This window comes from Ranitomeya imitator, chromosome 3 (assembly GCF_032444005.1).
Source record: "Ranitomeya imitator isolate aRanImi1 chromosome 3, aRanImi1.pri, whole genome shotgun sequence".
NCBI classification, from domain to species: domain Eukaryota; kingdom Metazoa; phylum Chordata; class Amphibia; order Anura; family Dendrobatidae; genus Ranitomeya; species Ranitomeya imitator.
The window spans coordinates 841583672-841604685 of record NC_091284.1 but is presented as its reverse complement, the minus strand read 5'-3'; the positions used below and the strand labels follow the sequence as shown (position 1 = coordinate 841604685).

The window sequence follows — 21014 nt, the reverse complement described above, 5'->3', positions numbered from 1 at the left end:
ACTTGTCCTTTTCTAAAATGCACCAGATTAAGAGGCGTTAACACTTTACTGAATCTGATGCATCCATCACCTGCTGTGCATCACTGACAGGGCTGGGTATATTCATGGTTTAAGTAATGAATAATCTTTATATGGTCATGCCCCATCCCAGCACATTTAGAGTTGGAGGATAAGGCAGGAGTGGGTTAAAAAAAATAAAAAAATTCAGAAGTATTTTGCCCCACAATTCTGTCAAGACACCTTGATAATTTGGGCTTCTGAATATGAGGAGCTTAAGTAAACTAAAACCATACAAGAGATAAAGGGACAAGCTTAACAATCCTTGATCCATTCAGTAAAGTGATATCACAAGAGTCCCATGTTGGAGCCGCTGTTTTCAGCACATGGACACTCGTGTGCACCAGAATGGGAAGCTCTTGGTTCGAATCCTGCCAGAGTAACTCACTGCAGACTCCTTAACCTTCTTCCACCCACAAAGTAAAGCGTGGCGGGTGCCTGGATCATGCGCAAGTTCAAATAGAAGTCACAAGACAACATTTGCTGTAAATTTAATATTTTATTTTCCAGTTCGTGTCTACACCATCATACCCAGTGCGTTACCGCACAAGGACAACCGAGCTGGAGACACCAAGCTACAATGGAAGAAGAGATGAAGCCTTGATGTTAGATTGAGACACTGTTCTCAATCACCTTGGGGTCCAGGTACAGGTAGGACACGCCCCGGCTCTGCTCCAGTTCATTAATGGACATGGATATCTCAGCCAGTTTCTCCTGGAATTCTTGAACGAGTTTCAATGGTGTTTCCTCAATAAAATGCTGATCGGGGTAACTCCCAAGATGTCTCTAAGACCAGAGAACACAAAGTGAAAAGATTATACAGGATTGGCATCTTGGAAACATCCATAGGGGGTGGGGTCAACTCCACGCCTTACTATAGTAACCGTTTCCCAACCTCACCACCGCCATCCATGTCCAGATCTCCAGACTGACAGCAATGCCTCAAGTTACGTGTGACACATTATGGCAGATGACATCTTGGGTGTTACAATGGATGTTTTTTGATATCATAACTGCAAAAATTGTTCCAGTTACTAAAAATGTATTAACAAGTGCATATTCTACACCGACTGCTGCCTGATCTGCAAGATGCTTTACAGAAAAGCCATGTGTGATTTACTGGCGGAATACCTGGGCGAGATTATATTCTCTATTGCAGTCACTGTCACAATGGAGCAACCTGGTTATACCAGGAGCCAATATTATCTTCCATTTTATAGAGTTAGTTTAGATGCGATTGTATAGGTAGGTGTTATAGTTTTGTTCGAAGTTAAATGCTCTTTATTCAATCCAAAACTAGACAAGATCTCATGTTAGATGTTCTGTTCGGGACCCACATAAGATGCATGCTGCATGATTCCGCAATCTCAAGATTACTGCCGAATTCCCCACTGGGATAGACTGACTTGTCCCGAGGGTGACAGCCGCGGGCCTGAACTTTTGGATTACTACATTTGCTATAGTTAGATGGAAAAGTAAATCTGAGACTATAATTACCATTGGTCTAGTCAATGAATTCGCAGTAACCTAAATGCCCGTGATAGCGGTTGCATTTTATGCTCCGTATGCCATAGTCATTTTATCATCCACCAAACAGTTCAGCCTTACAAGTTGAGATAGGAGGTCACAGGAAACGCCTTTTGGATTTACAATCTGGGCAATCGTGTCCCCAGTCTGACCATGCACAAGGAAACAATGTCCCATTTTTAACTCATTACAGGACTTCCTCATCATTGATGGGCTTACCATGGTCGGTTTCTCAGATTTAGTGTTAGTCCATCCAGTGACTGAATTCTGCTCACAAGTCTCAGGAGTCACCTGAGCCTACAAGTCGCTTGTTTAGAGTCAGCTCACATTTGACGTCTCAGCTTTGACAAAAGGTTGACTGAGCGGCGTCTGAAATGCGTTGACTTGGCCATCAACCTCATTTATTACAAATCCATGAACTGTTTATTGGATCTGGAAACCACCTCATCTCCCCATGAGAGGAGTCATTTACCCTTTAGGGTGTGAAGTCAACCGGCTGGCACCGTCATGGAGGACAACGCAAGATACATATATACTCACCCGGTCCTGGGGCTCCTTACTCAGCTGCCACACAGCAACTATTCCAATAGCCGTTGTATTGACATCAGGCAGGGAATCCAGGATAGTCTGCAAGGTGGTGACCCCTTTGGCTGTGGGTGGGGGGCTTTTCATAGATGTTGGTCCATTGGGCATCCAGGAATAGAAGTCAAACTGCGGAGGAAACAGAACAATGCTGTGGTGAAATAAGCAAACATCTACCGTTTGTGGCTTTCGCCCCCCAAGTCATTAACTGCAGTTCTTAGTCTGAACGCAGACTGTCCCGTATACAGTGGAAACGGTCAATAACTCAGTATTCCCAATGTCAGCCATGTGTGATAATGATGCTTTCCGTGGAGATTTGTTTAATGTCAGTACTCTGCACCCATGATCAGAAAACAGCATGAGATGGGAACAGTCTCCACCCAACAGTGACAATTGATCACCATGAAACATTTGTTGATGCCCCAAGTTCTTATTTGTCATGTCCTTCAACTGGAAGCTTGTTATTGATCGCATACAAATGCCAACCTGTATATTAATGCTGGTTTCTGGTATATTTATTCGGACTCCCATGACAGCACTACGAGAGAGAGGATCCGCCCTTCAGGAACAGGAAACCTACAGATACAAAAGGGCGGCACCTCTCCCCATGCATCAGTTGGTTTCCTGTTCCTGGAGGGACTGGATCCTACAAGAAGATTGCTAGCAGATTCCAGGCCGGCCGGCCCGATTCGGGTAGCGAGGGGGTCTCCTACCTCGGCCGGTGCGGGGTACCTGAAGCAGACACGGTGGCTCTGGCAGGGCTGCACGGCAGTGTCTGATCAGTGTGGAGCGGTAGCCAGGGGGTGTCCGGTCTCCGGAAGCCGCGCGTGGTATGTATAAAGGTCCTCCTCCCTTGGGGGGGGGGGGGTCGTCGGCATTGTGGGGGCGCCCTCGGAGTCTCCCGGCATGGTCTCGGCGTCCCACGCTGTTCACAGCGCTGACAGGAAGCGCTGTGGACTAGGGGTGACGTCGGGGGGCGGAGCCGGCGGTGTCTTCCGGGTCGCGGAGCTTCTGCGCATGCGCAGGAGCTCCAAGATGGCGGCGCCCACCGGTAAATGTGCGCCGATCACCCTCAGGTGTCGGCTGATCCCCTGCAGCTGCGGGGGGGGGGGGGTGGAAAGTGGCTACAAGCGCGGCATAATTACGCTGGCCGAAGGAGGGGCTATATATCGGCTCCAGGTGCGCGATCCTTGCTCCTGGTCTCCAAACTGAAGATGGACTCTGATCAGGATCAGCAGCCTCTGCTGCTGGATGAAGTGCCTCAGAAATCCATGGAGAAGGATCGTGAGAAAAAGAGCGATGGGTCTGGCCGCAGAAGCTCCTCCAGACAGGGGTCTGGAGCGTCAGCCAGAAAAGATCCCCCTCGTACTTCGGTATCTTCTGGGTGTGGGGCAGCCACTGGTAAGTGACCTTCGAGAAAGTTCACTTAGTGACTAGTGTCCCCTCATATGTTTTGTGCAGGGAAAGAAAAGCGTCAGTAAGGCGAAGCATAGGGAGTGTGCCATCTGCGGGGTCCCCTTGCCTGACTCACACCCTAAAAAACTATGTGACCCCTGTATCCAGCAGACGGTGAGGTCCTGGAAGGAGGGGAGGGGGTATAGCATGTAGATCTTACATTCTAGTCTACCTTACTTATCCCCTTAGGTAGCAGAAGAGTCCTCTTCTATTGCGGCCAGTCTAAAGGAAATGGTTAGAATGGAGGTCAAGCAGTCCATTAAGAACCTTTCACAGACAGGAGGCTCTAAGCAAAAAACTCAGTGGGCATCTGATTCGTCTGTGGATAAGGACAGGAGCGAGGAATCGGACGATTCAGCAGCTTCATCCTCCTCTTCGGAAGAAGACGCTGCTCGGTTTTGCCTACCCATAGAGAGGATAGACAAATTAATAAAGGCGGTCAGAGGCACAATGGGTATAACAGAACCCAAGCCTCAACTATCTAAAGAACAAATGATGTTCAGCGGGTTAGAACAGAAAAAGCGCAGAGTCTTTCCTTTAAATGAGAAAATACAGGAACTTATCAACAGGGAGTGGAGAAGACCAGAGAGAAAAGGCTCCTTACCACCTGCGCAGAAACGTCGGTACCCTTTTGATGACCCAGCAGTGGGTAGCTGGGAGAAGGCCCCAAAGCTGGATGCAGCAATTGCCAAGGTAGCAAAGCGATCCTCTCTCCCGTTTGAGGATATGGGGACACTTAAAGACCCCCTGGATAGGAAAGTGGATACCTTCCTAAAGGGAACCTGGGAGATGGCAGCCGGCTCCTTAAGACCTGCGGTGGCGTCAACCTGCACGGCAAGGTCAATGATGGTCTGGCTGGACCAGTTGGAGACCCAATTAAAACAGGGGGCCTCTAGAGATTCCATACTCTCAGCGTTACCAATAATCCAGGAGGGGGCGGCTTTTTTATCGGACGCCTCAATTGACTCCGTAAAGTTGGCAGCTAGAGCAGCAGGACTTTCTAATGCTGCAAGGAGAGCACTATGGCTGAAATGCTGGCCGGGGGATATGCAGGCGAAAGCAAAGCTCTGCGCTATCCCTTGTAAAGGCGAGTATCTATTTGGGCCTACCCTGGATGAGCTCCTGGAGAAGGCAGGGGATGATAAGAAAAAGTTTCCCAATCTTTTCACTCCATATCGCCGTCCCTTCAACAAAAGAAGGTTCAATCGGGGAGGAAGGCGCACGTTCTCACCGGGTAGGGATCGTTCCAGATGGGATGATAAGCGAAAAAGAGGCACAGGTCTCATGTTTCGCCGTAACCCGACGGAAAACAAAAAACAAGACCAATGACTGGCAATGCCGGTGGGAGGGAGACTGTCGCATTTCTCGGCAGAGTGGTCAAAAATCACAAACAGTGTTTGGATAAAAGACACTGTTTCCCATGGTCTCAGACTTGAGTTTGTCCATACCCCACGGGACAAATTCCAGTTAACACCCTGGCGTTCATCTCCCACTGAACAATTTGCCTTAGAAGAGGAAGTGAGGACTCTTTGCTCCAAAAATGTTTTGATTGAAGTGCCGTATTCTCAGGCAGGGAAGGTGTTCTACTCTCCCTTTTTCCTAATTCAAAAACCGGATATGTCTTATAGGACCATTATAAACCTTAAGGGTCTCAATAAGTTTTTGGTAAAACATACCTTCAAAATGGAGTCCATCAATTTGACAATAAAAATGCTTTTCAACAATTGTTTTATGGTAGTAGTGGATTTGAAAGATGCCTACTATCATGTACCCATTCACGCTGATTTCCAACAATACCTAAGGGTAGCAGTACTAATGGGGGGTAGGATTCAACATTTTCAGTTCAGGGCACTTCCCTTCGGGATAACTTCTGCTCCTAGAGTGTTCACTAAAATAATCGCTGAAGTCATGGCACATTTAAGAGAATCAAATGTCCTTATAATTCCCTACTTGGATGATTTCCTCATTGTAGGGAACTCAGTAGATCACTGTCTGTCACAATGGGAGGTTACTAAGGCCAAGCTAGAACACCTGGGTTGGATCATAAACTTCGAAAAATCTAAGTTACAGCCCCTAAATATTCAAAAGTTCCTGGGTCTAATGTTGGATTCAGTGACACAACAGTGTCTCCTCCCTATAGAAAAAATAGATCTAATTCAAATGTATGCGTTAAAAACAATCAATACACCTTCCATGACACTTAGGCAAGCAATGTCTCTACTTGGGTCACTCACATCTTGCATTCCAGCAGTTAAGTGGGCTCAGTTCCACACCAGATCCCTACAGAGAAGTCTTGTTCCATGACAGAGCCTTGGGAGGCGCGTTAAATGGGAAAATAACGTTAGGGCCAACCACGCTAGATTCCCTTAGGTGGTGGTCAGATAAAAAGAATTTATCAGCGGGGGTTCCCTGGATAGTAAATGTGTCCCGGGTGATAACCACAGATGCCAGCTCTTCAGGGTGGGGAGCCTACATGGGGGACATGGTGGTCCAGGGACAATGGGAACCCTTCACAACATTCTCATCCAACCAAAGGGAGTTGTTGGCGGTTGAATTGGCTGTTAAAAAATTCCTCATATATCTGCAGGGCCAGCACGTCAGAATTCTGTCGGACAACAGAGTTGCAGTCGCTTACATAAACCGGCAAGGGGGAACTCGTTCCGAGACATTGATGCAAATCACGGATCGATTGTTCCAGGTGGCAGAGCACAATTTTCTATCTTTGACGGCTCTCCACATCAAAGGAAAGGAAAATGTGGCAGCAGATTTCCTCAGCCGAAACGTGTTAAGACAAGGAGAGTGGTCTCTCAACAAAGACATTTTCAATCTGATCGTCTGCAGATGGGGTCAACCAGTGGTAGACCTGTTCGCCACCAGAAACAACAGAAAAGTAAAACTTTTTTGCTCGCTAAATCCCAGGGAGAATCCCTTGGCGGTGGACGTGTTTCTGATAAAATGGGATTTTCCACTGGCCTATGCTTTCCCACCACTGAACCTGATACCTCTAGTGGTGAGGAAAATCAGGGAAGATCGAGCGAAAGTCATCCTTATCGCCCCCTTTTGGCCCAGAAGAACCTGGTTTGCCTGGCTCAAGACAATGTCTGTATCGGTTCCCTGGGTACTACCAGAGATCCCGAACCTGCTTTCTCAGGGACCGATCTCCCATCCACAAGTGGCAGCGCTCCATTTAACGGCGTGGAGTTTGAACGGTCACTATTAGTGGGGAAAGGCTTCTCTCCAAATTTAGTCGAGACACTCCTAAAGAGTAGAAAGCAAATAACTACAAAAATCTACTCTAGAACTTGGAGGAAGTTCTTGTCTTGTTCAAGATTTGACATCCGAGACGGGGTACCAATACAACAAATTTTAGAGTTCCTACAGAGGGGTCTCGAGTTAAAACTCTCAACTAGTACCCTTAGAGTACAGGTCTCAGCTCTGGGTGCCCTGTTTTCATGCAATATAGCTAACAATTATTGGATAGCGAGGTTTATGAAGGCAGTTAGTAGATCTAGACCGGTATATAAGGATAGAACAGTTCCATGGGATTTAAATTTAGTTCTGTCCTCTCTAACAAAACCCCCCTTTGAACCTCTGCAAGAGGCCTCGATCAAAATGTTGACGCTTAAGACAGCCTTCCTGATTGCCATAACCTCAGCTCGCAGGATAGGGGATATCCAGGCACTTTCTAGAGCTCCTCCATACACAGAAATCTTATCAGACAGAGTAGTCCTTAGACCAGACCCGGCATATTTGCCGAAGGTAGCGACACGTTTCCATAGATCACAGGAGATAGTTTTGCCATCCTTTATTCCTAATCCCTCTAATCCTAAAGAGCAGGAGCTTCATACGTTAGACGTTAGGAGATCTCTCCTTCAGTATATCTCAGCCACTGATAATTGGAAAAAAGATGGAGCACTGTTTCTTTCCTTCCAAGGTCCAAGGAAAGGATTTAGAGTGTCAAAATATTCACTAGCCAAATGGATTAGGGAAACTATCTCTCTAGCTTATACAGCAGGTGGGGGGCCAGCTCCGCAGAATCTAAAGGCACATTCCACCCGGGCCATGGCGTCATCCTGGGCAGAGAGATCTGGAGTGTCAGTGGAGCAAATATGTAAGGCGGCCACTTGGTCATCTCCTTCCACTTTCTTTAAACACTATCGGTTGGATTTGGGGTCCTCCTCTGATCTCTCCTTTGGGTTAAGGGTGCTACAGACTATAGTCCCTCCCTAAGGTAGCTTACATCTCTGTAAATCTCTCGTAGTGCTGTCATGGGAGTCCGAATAAAGCATTAAGCTACTTACTGGTAGCGGCATTTTTCGGAGGCCCATGACAGCACCCTTAGTTCCCTCCCTACTCACGTGGGGGTAGCACTTCCTATAGTGTATATAATGATAGATTTCACGAGTGGTATCTAGTTCGATACAATGGATTGTTTTGTATATAAACTGTATATAATGTATATTTGTGTACCACTAACCGCGGTAGTCCTCTCAAGCTCTGAAATACAACTGATGCATGGGGAGAGGTGCCGCCCTTTTGTATCTGTAGGTTTCCTGTTCCTGAAGGGCGGATCCTCTCTCTCGTAGTGCTGTCATGGGCCTCCGAAAAATGCCGCTACCAGTAAGTAGCTTAATGCTTTCTTTACCATCACAAGGTTTCATCAAATATTAAAGAGATTTTGAGCACTTGAGGAAATCTGGAGTTCAAAAGGCAGTAGAGGAATGGAGTTTACAGATGTGCGATTATGTATCCACTCACCTGACCACTGTTGACAGCTGCGTGCTGAGCAGAACATCTGAAGACCACCATGGTCAGGTATTTTATCAATGAGGACACAGTATCCAGGGATGATGGGATTCCTGGTGGAGGGGGAGAGATAAGCAAGAAATTAGTGTCTAAGAACCCTGATAAAGTAACATGTAGTCAAACATTGGTCCTTGCCGAGAGCAGATGAGGCGGCCAGGTCCACCAGTTAATGTTCTATCGATCAAGGTGGCCATTTTATAATACGGCCACAGGTGTCATCTTCACTTGCCCTCTGCATTGAGGAGCTGCAATATTCTTACACCCTTGCATTGAAATGACCGACTTTGTAGCTAGAGTTCTCAGCAATGGGGCCAGATGGGAAGGAAGAGGCTGCAGGAGACCCTGAGAAGTCTGGAGAGACAGCCGACTGCCACCTATAGAAGTCCTCTGCATGAGACCCCCAGCAGCTTCCTATGGAGTGCGAGGGATCGGCCAGTGGAGATGCAGTTTGCTCGGTCCCTTCAATCTTACACTGTTGTACAAGTTTAAGAAAAGCTGAATGTATAATGAGAATTTCCTACTTTGAGGTTGGAGACTTGTTGCATTTCCCCCATAGATAAAGTTAGTTTTGAGCTTGTGCTCACTTATGGATAGTCCTACAAGGAAGATGCAATCTATGGAACGTGAGCCAATACCCTTGTGGATCACATTACCCCATGTGATATCTGCAGCCACTTATTCAGGCCATCAACAAGGAGGCGCAGCCACTCATGTTTCTCCTGCAGTCTTGAGACTAATTTATTATAAAGCCGAGGGTTGCATGGGACTGCCAAACTCCTGACCATTTCCTCACTGCTCTGCTGGATCATTGATGGCACTGTGCAGCGTCAAGATCAGGGAGAAGTGTAGGAACTGTGCCGCAGTCAGGCATGATGGCGCTCTTAGCCCAGGGTCAGTCATCAGTTCCATGTCTGTCCCAGTATAGGAGCAGAGTGATGGCAGCGCTGCAGGCTAGACACAAGTCAGTGAGGTATCGAGCACAGGATCGGTCAGGTCCTCCATGGAAGGTGCAGATCTTTACTGCCAAGGGCTGAGACAAGTCGCCATGCAGGATTTCCCCTCCATGGTGCCAAGCACTCGGCAGGTAGTTGCCATTTACCTGCTCAGATTTCTCCCGGCTCACAGCCATCATGGTCCGCTCCTGCCATTTATTCTTTTGCCTTCTCTGAAGTCATCATGTTGATTGACAGCCAGCTCAGCCCATTGCAGCAGGGTACTGTCTGTCAACCACCATGTCTGCCGTGACATCACAAGGAGCAGATCGTGACAGCACCGGCAGATCGCACACCACCTGCCAAGTGCTTTGCCCCATAGTGAAGAGAGTCCTGGACGAGCCATCAGCCCTCAGAGTATCACCATGTCTTGTAATTCAGGAACATCTACAATCAGTTCTGCAGCGTCCCATTAGTGCTCGGCCTGCGGAGAACACGCTGCCGTCATCTAGAGCATATACATTAGTGAAGGTCAACAGTTAAGATACAGCTAGTCAGCCATTAGTCCAGTGACCTGATGGTCGTACCTGAGGATTCACGTTTCAGGAAGCCCTTCTCGTAGATCTCAGCCACCCAGGCCTGCAGTTCTGGATCTGTCTGCACAGACTCGTCACTCTTATAATAATAGTGCACAATGCCGGATACAAAGCTGGAAGGAGAGCAGAGATGGAGGGTTAGGTCAGCGATTCATCTCCAGGCTCTGATTCTAAAGACATGATCTCTATGTGGTGCGATCATGTGCCGTTATCTGGGCGCAATGAGGTCCTACAGTGTTGGTCATTCTTGTAGTTTGTACATCTTGCTCATTTCATACCAAGCTCCATGTATGCGGCTGTAGGATTCCGCTAGATGAACACTGCACATACATCAGACTTCTATTGTATTATTATAGATGGAGACTGCACGGGTTTGGGAAATGTTCCTTTCTAGGAATTTGTGTAAGGTCCACAGAGAAGCCCATCCCATGCAGAGCGGACATTGCCCCGTATACGTCACCTCTCCATCGCCTCCCAGATCATCTTCCCATCATCTCGGTAGTAGTAGTTGGGAATGGACTCCAATCCTCGAGCCTTGATGTCGTCAGGCAGACAGAGGCCGCTGTACGTCACCTCCTTCATCGCCTTCTCCAGTAACACATGTATAGAGTTTGTACAGAGGGCGGTATTCTAGAAGAGAAGATTAATTCCCACATTGGTCCACCATCTTATCTAAATCCTATATAGCACAGGGCATTCACACTGAAGGCATCAAAACTATGAATTAACACATGTGGAATTATATACGTAACAAAGTGTGAAACAATTGAAATTAAGTATATAATTCCACATGTGTTAATTCATAGTTTTGATGCCTTCAGTGTGAACGTACAATTTTCATAGTCATGAAGATACAGAATAATCTTTAAATGAGAAGGTGTGTCCAAACTTTTGGTCTGTACTGTACATCAACCTGATGTGGCATTTCCTGAAGGAATTCCACAAATCTTCCTTTATAAGCAGAACTAGGACCGTGAGAAAGGAACACAATCACCCAAGCCACCCCCGGGCTGGTCGCTCAGGTCAGTTCTACTGTAGGTTTGCAGAGGGAAATTGTTGGCCAACACCAAGTAGAGGAGCTGCCAAAAGATTAATATTTGGTTGACTAAAAAGCAGAGTTATGCAGAGGGCGAGCCAGAAAGAAATGAAGTACAAGCTGCTGGACAGCAACGTGAAAGCCTAGATCCTCAGGGTCAACGAATGTGGTCCTTCATGGAGGTCCAGTCCACTACTAAGCTCCAAAAGCCACAAGGAAATAAAGGCAACATCCCCTCCATCTGAAGTCTCCTGTCCCGCATTAGGGACCCCCCCGTCTAGTGAACTCCCTTAACTCTGCCTTCAATATAATGGGGCTGTTGATATCAGTTTAGGACACTCCATAAAGACACATTCACTTCTACAGTAATCGCCATTACTAGTGAGCCCTCCTGTCCGGCCAGAGCCCAGCTCCCACATCACACCTTGTATGTAATCAGACTCACTTGATCAAAGACTCCACCGGGAGCAATGAGGACATTTCTTGCCAGCGTATTGATGTTCAGCGTGTAGCGTAGATGAGGGATAACAAGCTGCAGGAGAAGAGTGGAGATTGTGGAGAAGGAACAAAATTGACGTTTCCCACCAACATTGACACACACTGCACAGAAGTGACCAGCAATGGTTGGGGGGGGGGGTAGGGGGGGGGGGTCGATGCTAGGAATTGCTTCACCTGAATAGTTTGTACTCATCTTTAAGACAATATTAGTTTTCAGTTAGAGATTGGGCCTGAGATTCTATCAAATCATGAGGGCAACATGTCAGATGAATGTAGTGGTGGAGTGGACGCCTCACCTTGTACACTGGATGGTTATGAGGCAGCTGCCGGTGAGTGGCTACATTAAATACTTCAGCAAAGAGATGGGTGTGGAGCAGATGGTAGACTGTCTGATGGACCTGGAAGTCAGCATTGCGCACCCAGATCTTTGCCAAGGTCCATTCCCACTCATTGTCACTGGGCAAGAAGATCGGCATCAGTTCTCCTGGAGTCTGACCCAACTGTAATGGAAGCAGAGGAGATGGACCTCATCAGAAAGCTTTAGAAGCATGCAAAAAGGAAGATGGGAGCAGCTTAAGCTCAAACAATGAACACATGCAGAGACCCTCCCTGATAATGTCCATGGTGCTCCATGCCTCTAGTGTAATCCTCTACATCTGATGTACATGCAGGTCATGACCAGAACAGTGATAGGACATGAGCGATTGCTGGGGGCATAGGATGCCTGGTGCCTTCATTGGAGGTGGCCTTAACTGAGCCAGCAACCACCAAAGCCACAGAAATGTTATGCTAGAAAACACCTGAATAAATTGGTCCCAAGAATTGGACAACCAGATACAGTAGGATGTAGACTCCTTGGACAACTGTAGAGCAGGCAAGTCCAAGTAATGGAACATATCACACCAAGTTTCTCCCATATCAAAACTTTGAAAGCAAATGTTTTCAACTGCATCAGTAAGTCGTCTGAATAGATTTAAAACATGGCACAAACTCCAGATGGTGTTTTCCCACTTCTTGCTGAGCTTCAAGATAATATTCACCCTGCAACTCCCTACAATGGCTGCTGCCTTCCCCACCTCGGCTTTTACACAGGGGAACAAAAGAGAAAAAAAGTCCCCCTGATTATCACATGATGTGTTGCAGCCAAACAGCTGCAAGGTATTGAAGGCAGTGCCCACCCAGTCTTGCCTGAGGTCATTTGAGTCTTGTGGTTAATGTCTGCAATATATAAAGTGGTAGAGGATTTTATTGCAGGGCATAGAAGTTTTGCATTTGTTGGGACATGCATGCGCATTAGGATTTAATCTTTTGCCAATCCAAACATCTGAAGAAAAGTCAGATGCTTTATATTTGCAGGATGAAAAGGGTGAAGTGGTCAGAAATGATATTTAGAAGGGTGACCTTTTAAATTTCCATTTTCCTTCTGTGTTCTCCAAGAAAGAATGCAGCTACTGATCTTCATGGTGCCATCGAAAGAATAAAACAATCCACACTCTATAAACAGATGGTGAGGGATTACATAGCTAGTTTATATCTCCTGGTCCAGATGAATTATATCCTAGGTTACTGAAATTAAGCAGGAAATTGCAGAACCACTAACAAAAATCTTTGAAAAAATTCTGCAGAACAGGAGAAGTCCCAGAAGATTTGGGACAACATTTGCCCTTCAAAGAGGAAAGATGTAGCCAGCGAGTCTTCCTTGTATACCAGGAAAGGACTTTGACCAAATTAACAGCATCTATGCAAGTACTTGGATAAGAATACAGTAATTAACCATAGCCGGCATGGGTTTGTAGCAAACAAGTCATGCCAGACTAATCTAATTTTGTACTAGGATGGAATCACTGACTGGGTGGATCAGGGAAATGCGGTAGATCTAGTATATCTTGACTTCAGCAGTCATTTGATAAATTAGGTCATACTATCCTTATTGAACTAAAAAGTGGCCAAGTATGGTATGGATTCATAACTGGCTCAGGGATTGTACTAAAAGTGTGGTGATAAAATGGTTTTACACCCAATTGGAAAAGTGTTTCAAGTGGGGACCACAAGGCTCTGTCCTGACCCTAGTGTGGCTCAACATTTGTAGAGATGTAGATAAGGGAACTGAAGGTACACTAATCAAATTTGCAGATTATGCAAATCTAGGAGGGATAGCTAAAACTAGAGCAGACAAAGGATTCAGAAGGATCTAAATAAGCTTCAACAATGGGCAGCGACTACTAGAATGATATTTACCAGGGAGAAATGCAGGATTCTACATCTGGTTCAGAAAAACAAAAATCTACAAAGTGTGAGGAATAGAACTAAGCAACACATGAGTCAGTGTGATGCAGCAGCAAAAGAGGCAAGCAGTTCTAAGATGTATTAAGAGAAGCACAGAGTCTAGATCACATGAAGTCATTATTTCCCTCTACTCCTTTGGTCATCTGGAATACTGGATAAAGTTTATAGAAGTGTGACCCGGATGAAAAGTACAACCCCTGGCAAAAATTATGGAATCACCGGCCTTGGAGGATGTACATACAGTTTAAATTTGTAGGAAAAAAAAAAAAAAAATATAAAGCAGATAGACATGGCACAAGACTAAAGTAATTTCAAATGGCAACTTTCTAGCTTTAAGAAACATGGGGGGGGGGGGGGGGGGGAAAAAAAAAAAAAAAAAAAAAAAAAAAAAAACCTCCAACACATCACTAGTATTTTGTTGCCGCACCTCTGGCCTTAGCAGCTTGCAGTCTGAGACATGGACTTAATGAGGGTCACACAGGAGTCTTCAATCTGCCTCCAACTTTCTGATTGCTGTGGCCAGATCAGCTTTGCAGGTTGGAGCCTCGTCATGGACCATTTTCTCCAAGTTCCATCATAGATTTACAATTGGGTTGAGATTCAGACCTTGTTTATTTTCCAGGAATGTTTGCACAGTTCTTGCTCTATGGCAGGATGCATTATCATCTTGAAAAATGATTTCATCATCCCCAAACATCCTTTCAATTGATGGGATAAGAAAAGTGTCCAAAATATCAACATAAACGTGTGCATTTATTGAAGATGTAATGACAGCCGTTTCCCCAGTGCCTTTACCCGACATGCGGCCCCATATCATCAATGACTGTGGAAATTTGCATGTTCTCTTCAGGCAGTCATCTTTATAAGTCTCATTGGAACGGCACCAAACAGAAGTTCCAGCATCATCACCTTGCCCAATGCAGATTCGTGATTCATCACTGACTGACTCATCCAGTCATCCACAGTCCACTGTAACCTTGTTTTTTGTTTAGGTGTTAATGATGGCTTTCATTTAGCTTTTCTGCATGTAAATCCCATTTCCTTTAGGCGGTTTCTTACAGTTCGGTCACAGTCGTTGACTCCAGTTTCCACCCATTCGTTCCTCACTTGTTTTGTTGAGCATTTCGTGTTTTGGAGACATGTTGCTTCAAGTTTCCGGTTTTGATGCTTTGATGTCTTCCTTGGTCTACCAGTATGTTTGCCTTTAACAACCTTCCCATGTTTGTATTTGGTCCAGATTTTAGACACAGCTGACTGTACAACCAACATCTTTTGCAACATTTAAAAGAGGGTAAATCTTCACACAGAGTTTGATAATCCTCTCCTTTGTTTCCATTGACATCTCTCGTGTTGGAGCCATGATTGGCCTATATTAAAAAAAAAAAAAAAATTAATTAACTGGTTCATGCAGCTTTACATGAACACCCAAGCCTTACACTATGGCCGGTCCGAATAACTATAGCAATTGTTACCATCCACCTCTCGTGTCTCCCCTTTTCCTCATAGTTTGTAAGCTTACGAGCAGGGCCCTCACTCCTCTTGGTATCTGTTTTGAACTGTATTTCTGTTATGCTGTAATGTCTATTGTATGTACAAGTCCCCTCTATAATTTGTAAAGCGCTGCGGAATATGTTGGCGCTATATAAATAAAAATTATTATTATATTATTATTATTATGATTCATGTCAGTCCACTTGGTGCAGCAGCTCTCCAAGGTGCGATCACTGCTTATTAGATGGGGACTAATGAGCAGATCTAATTTGATGCAGGTGTTATTTTTGGGTATGAAAATTTACAGGATGATTCCAGAATTGTTCCCCTATGCTTGGTTTAAAAAAAAATGTAACCATTACCGACCACCACATTTTCTGTTCTTGATTTCTTTTAATGTTTCTTAAAGCCAAAAAGTTGCCGTGTGAAATGACTTTAGTTTTGTGCCATGTCTGTGATCTGATTAATTTCCACAAAATTTAAACATCCTCCAAGGCCGGTGATTCCATAATTTGCCAGGGGGTTGTATGTCCTATGAGGAACGGTTACAGATTGGATAATAGAAAACATTTTGACAGGTAGAGTGAGCAATGAGAGGAACAGGTGGAGAGTTCTCCTTCAATGGAAGTCTTCATACAAAGGCTGGGCAGACATCTGTCTGAGATGGGGTTTAGTGACTCCTGCATTGAGCCGGGGGTTGGACACGAGGACCCTGGAGGTCCCTTCCAACTCTGACATTCTATGACTGGAAGAGATGAATTGTCTGAGAAACGGCAATTCACACAAGACCATGTGATTTCAGGATTCTGGATGACCATTTAGTGTTCAGATGGTCTGTACATCCCAACTCGTGAAATGGTTCATTCACAAGATGCTGCAATAAGGTGATCCATTTCTTAGCCAGAGGGATGAGCAGATTCTGAATGCACACAACGCGGCTCATTTTTCACCCTCTAATGCACATTAGGTGATAAACCGTGTTACAGAACCCCAGCACTAAGAATTTGTAAATATATATATATATATATATCTCATCATAATAGGTTCCATGTGAAATGCATCAGTCCACAGGCTGCATCCCTGGGCAGAGGGGGACAAGATATTCTCCTTCTGACCTCCACCTTTGTAGTTCCCACAGTAAAGGTCAGCAGGCTCCGGCCCCCTGCGGCTATTGTAATGTATGTCTGGCCTGCTTTTTCTATTGGCCTGCCCTCTGTATCTGTGTGATATATTCTGTGTGCTGTGAATAAAGTGTGTTCTTTTAGACTGGAAATATGTGGAGTAGCAGTCAGCTTTTATATGCTCCTATGTAATCAAGGAATTCCAGCCAAAGCAGAGTGGACCTCCTGAAACACGGGGGCTGCTGAAGAGGTACTACAGCACAGTAGACCCAGTTACAAACCTCCAAGCTGTATAAGAGCCAAGTGAACGTATGACGAGTGTTGGTGCAGAACGTCTTACTACATCAATACCCAGGAAGCACAGAGCCGCCTGTGCGGTAATGGCCACCAATACAACCAAAAGTGACCAGAGCTAAGCGAGTAGCATCTCCAACAGGTGAAAAGGTGGCAGCTGTTCACAGTAGCCGGCACCAGGCTACATCAGTCACAATCGGTGATGGCCATGGCAGTTTAATCCCTTAGATGCTGCCACCAATAGTGACTAGTGTATTCAGATGGTTAATGGTGTGGGGGCTCTACACCATCAGCACCCAGATTGTGTGGTCCTGATGGCTATTCATGGCATTAGAGTCTGCTGGCTATAGTGGCCTATTCAGAAGTGGGCAAAATTCATTTTTCCTTAGTGAAAAGGACTTGAAGTGTTAATAAGCTACCTTACAGCTATATATATATATATATATATATATATATATAATCTCCCAATGATCTTAGTGTGTGGAGATATATAGAAGCATTCCAGAGTTATTGCCATATGTTATATCTGTAGACTTTGTCCTGGTCACCAAGGCTTTTGCCGTTTACCAGGTTTCCCCAGCAACATGGTGGGCCAGCCTAGGGCCGACTAGTTGAGCGGTGAGGAGAGACAAGTAACATAAGGCTTGTTGTTATAAGGACATGGACAGCTGTCAAGTGTAGGAGGTCTAAGAATGAGACTGCAGACCCTAGGATGCAAGTTTGTTTGGGGTGAGTGGACAATACCTGAATAGCGATGGGGAGCAGCTGGTCTTGGGGGTCCTTCCACAGCAGACACATGGGGGCAGTCAGGTACTGCTTCTTGCCGTTGATTGATGCATTAGGAGGAACTCCCTGGAGGATCTTGTAATCGAGCAAGAAGACATTGCCGTTCTGCAAGATCAGTGGAAATATGGAGAAAATTGCATTGTAAGCTACAGAGCAAGGACACATGGTGATCAACTCCTCACCTGCATCTCCTTATGAAGGTCAGTGGAGGTCCCCAGGGAGGAGGCCACCATGCTGCTACTGACCGGGAAGTTCTCCGGCAGTTTAGAGCATTTCTTTATCAGCATTGGGTTGACTCCATTCAGATACTGGTAACCAAAGAAGGAGTCTTCATTCCAGATCCTGGAGACCTCATCTGGAGAGGAGATGAAAATTGGTCAGAAATGGAGGATTGTGATATGATCGCATCAGATCAGGATGACCATCTTCCTACTAGTATCAGACCACATAACGAGAAACATTAAAATGCCAGAAGACCACTCACCCATAAATGCCTCATTACCATGTTCCCACCAGTCCATTTACTGACAGTAGGAATGAGGTTCCTAAATACCCATGTGACCCAAGGGAAATTATAAAAAGCCATGAAGGAGCTTTATTCTGGAAGTTTCACAAGCCCAATCTTTCCCTGATCTTGGGAGACTCCAGGTCCTGAAACCCCAGTGTTTTAGGATTTGCTGTAGTAAAGGTTTCTTGGCTTTTTGAAATGGAAATGTCATTCTATAGAGCATTGTTCCCCAAGAGCCACCTACAGGTCATGTTTTCAGGATTTCCTTAGTATTGCACGGGTGATAATTGCATCACCTGGACAGGCAATCATTCCATCACCTGTGCAATACTAAGGAAATCCTCAAAACATGACCTGTTGGTGGTTCTTGAGGAGCGGAGTTGGGGAACACTGCTATAGAGGATGGGAAGGCTTAAGGTTTTTTTGCTGGTGCTACATGCAAGTAAATTTAGAGTCTATGATGAATAATAAGTATTGTTGATGCAGCAGATTTGAGACTTGATCTGAGGTTCATAAAGCAAAGATACAATAAAAAAAACAAACCACAAACAAGACAGGAGCCGAGAGTTAGGGGTGGTGAGCACCTGAAGTTTTGGTTCTGTTGAAGTAAAACACGGTCTTGATGTCTTCCAGGTTTCTCCAGGAATTGGTGCATTGTGTAAAGCCTTTTATTCCTACTTCTAGTCCTCTGTAAGAAGGCAGACCGTTTATAGTGTTTCCAGTGTAGAGGCCCAGAAATGGGAAGAAAAAAAAAAAAAAAAAAAAAGGATTAAGATAGGAAAACATAAGAGTCGGACATAGTTCTCATCATAAACACAAGAGTGGCCATCTATGGCTGTACCCATGAAGTGGACACAAACCCTTTATCTCAGCATCTTGAGGGTCAGTGGAGGCCCTCCATGGATCACATACAGGAGCAGACACTGGTACCACTGCAGTGACGTGCTCCGGTGGCAGGGTTAAGCCCAGAACCTCCACCAAAACCACTTCTCCATGTTGCAATACTACATGCTGGATAGGGTGGAGGTAGTGGTTCTGGGTGTCACTGAAAACCTACGCCATGATCTTTGTGATCTGGAAGCTGCTTTCCTTCTGTGTGGAGTATTGCTCATTCATTGGAAGATCATGGTTGCTGGCAGCATCCATGCAGTATGGGGAACCAGGAGCGTATACCTTCCACCTGTATATAAACACATCAGAATTAGGCATGTTCTTGGAGAACCTCCATAATTATAGCCATCCTGCTGTTAGGCATTTGTGCCGTCACTCACTTGTAAACTTCTCTGTTCTTCTCGAGTTCTTCTGTCCTTTGATGAATGCAGACATTGCTGGAGTCCAATATCCTGCCTGAAACGAGAACAGGTCACACCAAGTAGCACCTCTTACAGGGACTGTCCAAGCTGCATACTGTGTGCATGAACACCATACAATACCACAACGCACACAATGGCAGCATTGGGCATTGCCAGAGCGGTGACCAACATGGCGAGTCAGACAGTTGGACTGTGGCCTCTGTGTGGAGCCACCCATTATGGAATTAGGAAGACAGTAAATAAGCCTACCTAACCAGGATTACACACCTATGCCATGAGGGATTACCACGTTGGTCTGGCCAGAGATCCACCGGTACACAGGAAAGCAGTCAAGCTTCCCATCAGAGGAGGTGACATGGACATACCGGCTGTACCAGGCATCCACGACTGGGAACACATGAGTGTCTTTGTAGAGCCGCACAGACAGCAGCTCCCCAACATCCTCAGCAATGGTCACATTAAAGTCACACACCTGGACAGGCAGAAAGAACATGGAGCCACATTAGGATAAATATCACCAGGGTCACTGGCTTTAGACAACTGATCCATCTAGTCTTCCCCGTGCATACGATCCTGATATTGAGGATCTACATCAGTCTGGAACAGCGTGGTCTACTGGCTAGCGAGAGGTCTCAACAGCTTCTACCTCTGGACAGGACAACCAGTCATGGCACACAATTCCTAACCCTGAAAGTTAGAGACCTGGCAGCCAGCCACTGAAATTTTAGAAGGATTGCCCACATCTAGAAAATTCCTTATTTGTGCCGATATAGATTCTTAAACCACTAATACACAGTACTATTTCCAAAGGTACAAGATCTCCAGCCCATTCATTAGCCAGGGTTTGGAAGCTCCACCTGAGGACTGTGCAGATAGCACTTGCTGTGTCAGACATGGTTCGTGGCATGTTGGCCAAATGTCTTAATAGCAAAACCAATCCCATTTTTTATATTTATGAGTTGTTAGACAAAAAAAAAAAAAATAAATAAAGTTGTGATGAGCCAGCCTCCTTATCAGATATAGGATCCTCCACCAGCTCCAGGCCAGAAGTAAAGCCTCCAAACCAAGGATCTGAACACAAACAGCTAAAAGAAAGCCAAAGTTACAACTTTATGGAGGTCCAGGCCTGCTTCAACTCCAAGAAAGTCTTAATAAAGTCACCAGGGGCCCCAGGAACATGATCCATGTTTACCAAGACTAGTGGTTGGAAGGCCACCCATCTCCACCCCTAGAGTAATACAAGGCTACTCACCGTGCCATGGAGCCACAAGTGGGACAGCTTCGTCTTCGCGCTCTCTCCTTTCTCCCCAATGAGACTGATGGAGATGGCATCAATCGTCCCAGAGAGCAAATCACTTCCTGTGGCCACCGTCACCTTGTAGCGCCCCATGTTGTCAGTGGACGATTTCTCTCCTGTACGTATATAACACTGGAGGTCACTGGAAGGAGACCCACATGTATGAAGTCATGAAAACTAATGAGAAGACCACAAAGCAGCCGCTGCAGATGTGGCAGGAGTCTGACCAGATGCAAAGGAATTACAGCTCACTAGTCGCCTCCAGAGCTGCAGTCACAGTTCTGGTATATGAAGGTCTAAGCTTCAAGCAAAAACAGCCTCAAATTATTTTATTTTTGTGCATTTGGGTTTCATTAAGGGTAGTTTTCCACGTTCAGGAAACGCTGTGTTTGACGCTGCTTTGAGCCGCAGCGTCCAGATGTTACAGCA

At 45.6% G+C, this 21014-nt stretch overlaps 1 protein-coding gene across 1 annotated transcript; it reads right to left on the bottom strand.

Annotated features, from left to right (window-relative positions):
* Positions 1–615: 615 nt before the first annotated feature.
* Positions 616–20678, bottom strand: LOC138671865 (polyunsaturated fatty acid lipoxygenase ALOX15B-like). The gene is made up of 14 exons (XM_069759995.1): positions 20541–20678; positions 19556–19760; positions 19247–19322; positions 19033–19155; positions 18560–18663; positions 17650–17822; positions 17426–17572; positions 11786–11989; positions 11437–11523; positions 10416–10585; positions 9947–10068; positions 8380–8480; positions 2125–2295; positions 616–843 (listed from the first exon to the last, which is right to left on the bottom strand). Exons 1-14 carry the CDS (start codon positions 20676–20678, stop codon positions 664–666), a joined length of 2001 nt encoding a protein of 666 aa, XP_069616096.1. The 3' UTR covers positions 616–663.
* Positions 20679–21014: the final 336 nt, after the last annotated feature.

What these genes read in the sequence shown, in the direction of transcription:
- LOC138671865 (XM_069759995.1), bottom strand. Translation starts at nt 20,678, where the DNA reads ATGGGGCGCTACAAGGTGACGGTGGCCACAGGAAGTGATTTGCTCTCT. An exon ending in CCGGTGGAGTCTTTGATCAA is followed by an intron (nt 10,586 to 11,436) that starts GTGAGTCTGATT and finishes CTTCTCTTCTAG; the next exon opens with AATACCGCCCTCTGTACAAA. An exon ending in ATCTGGGAGGCGATGGAGAG is followed by an intron (nt 10,069 to 10,415) that starts GTGACGTATACG and finishes CTCTCCTTCCAG; the next exon opens with CTTTGTATCCGGCATTGTGC.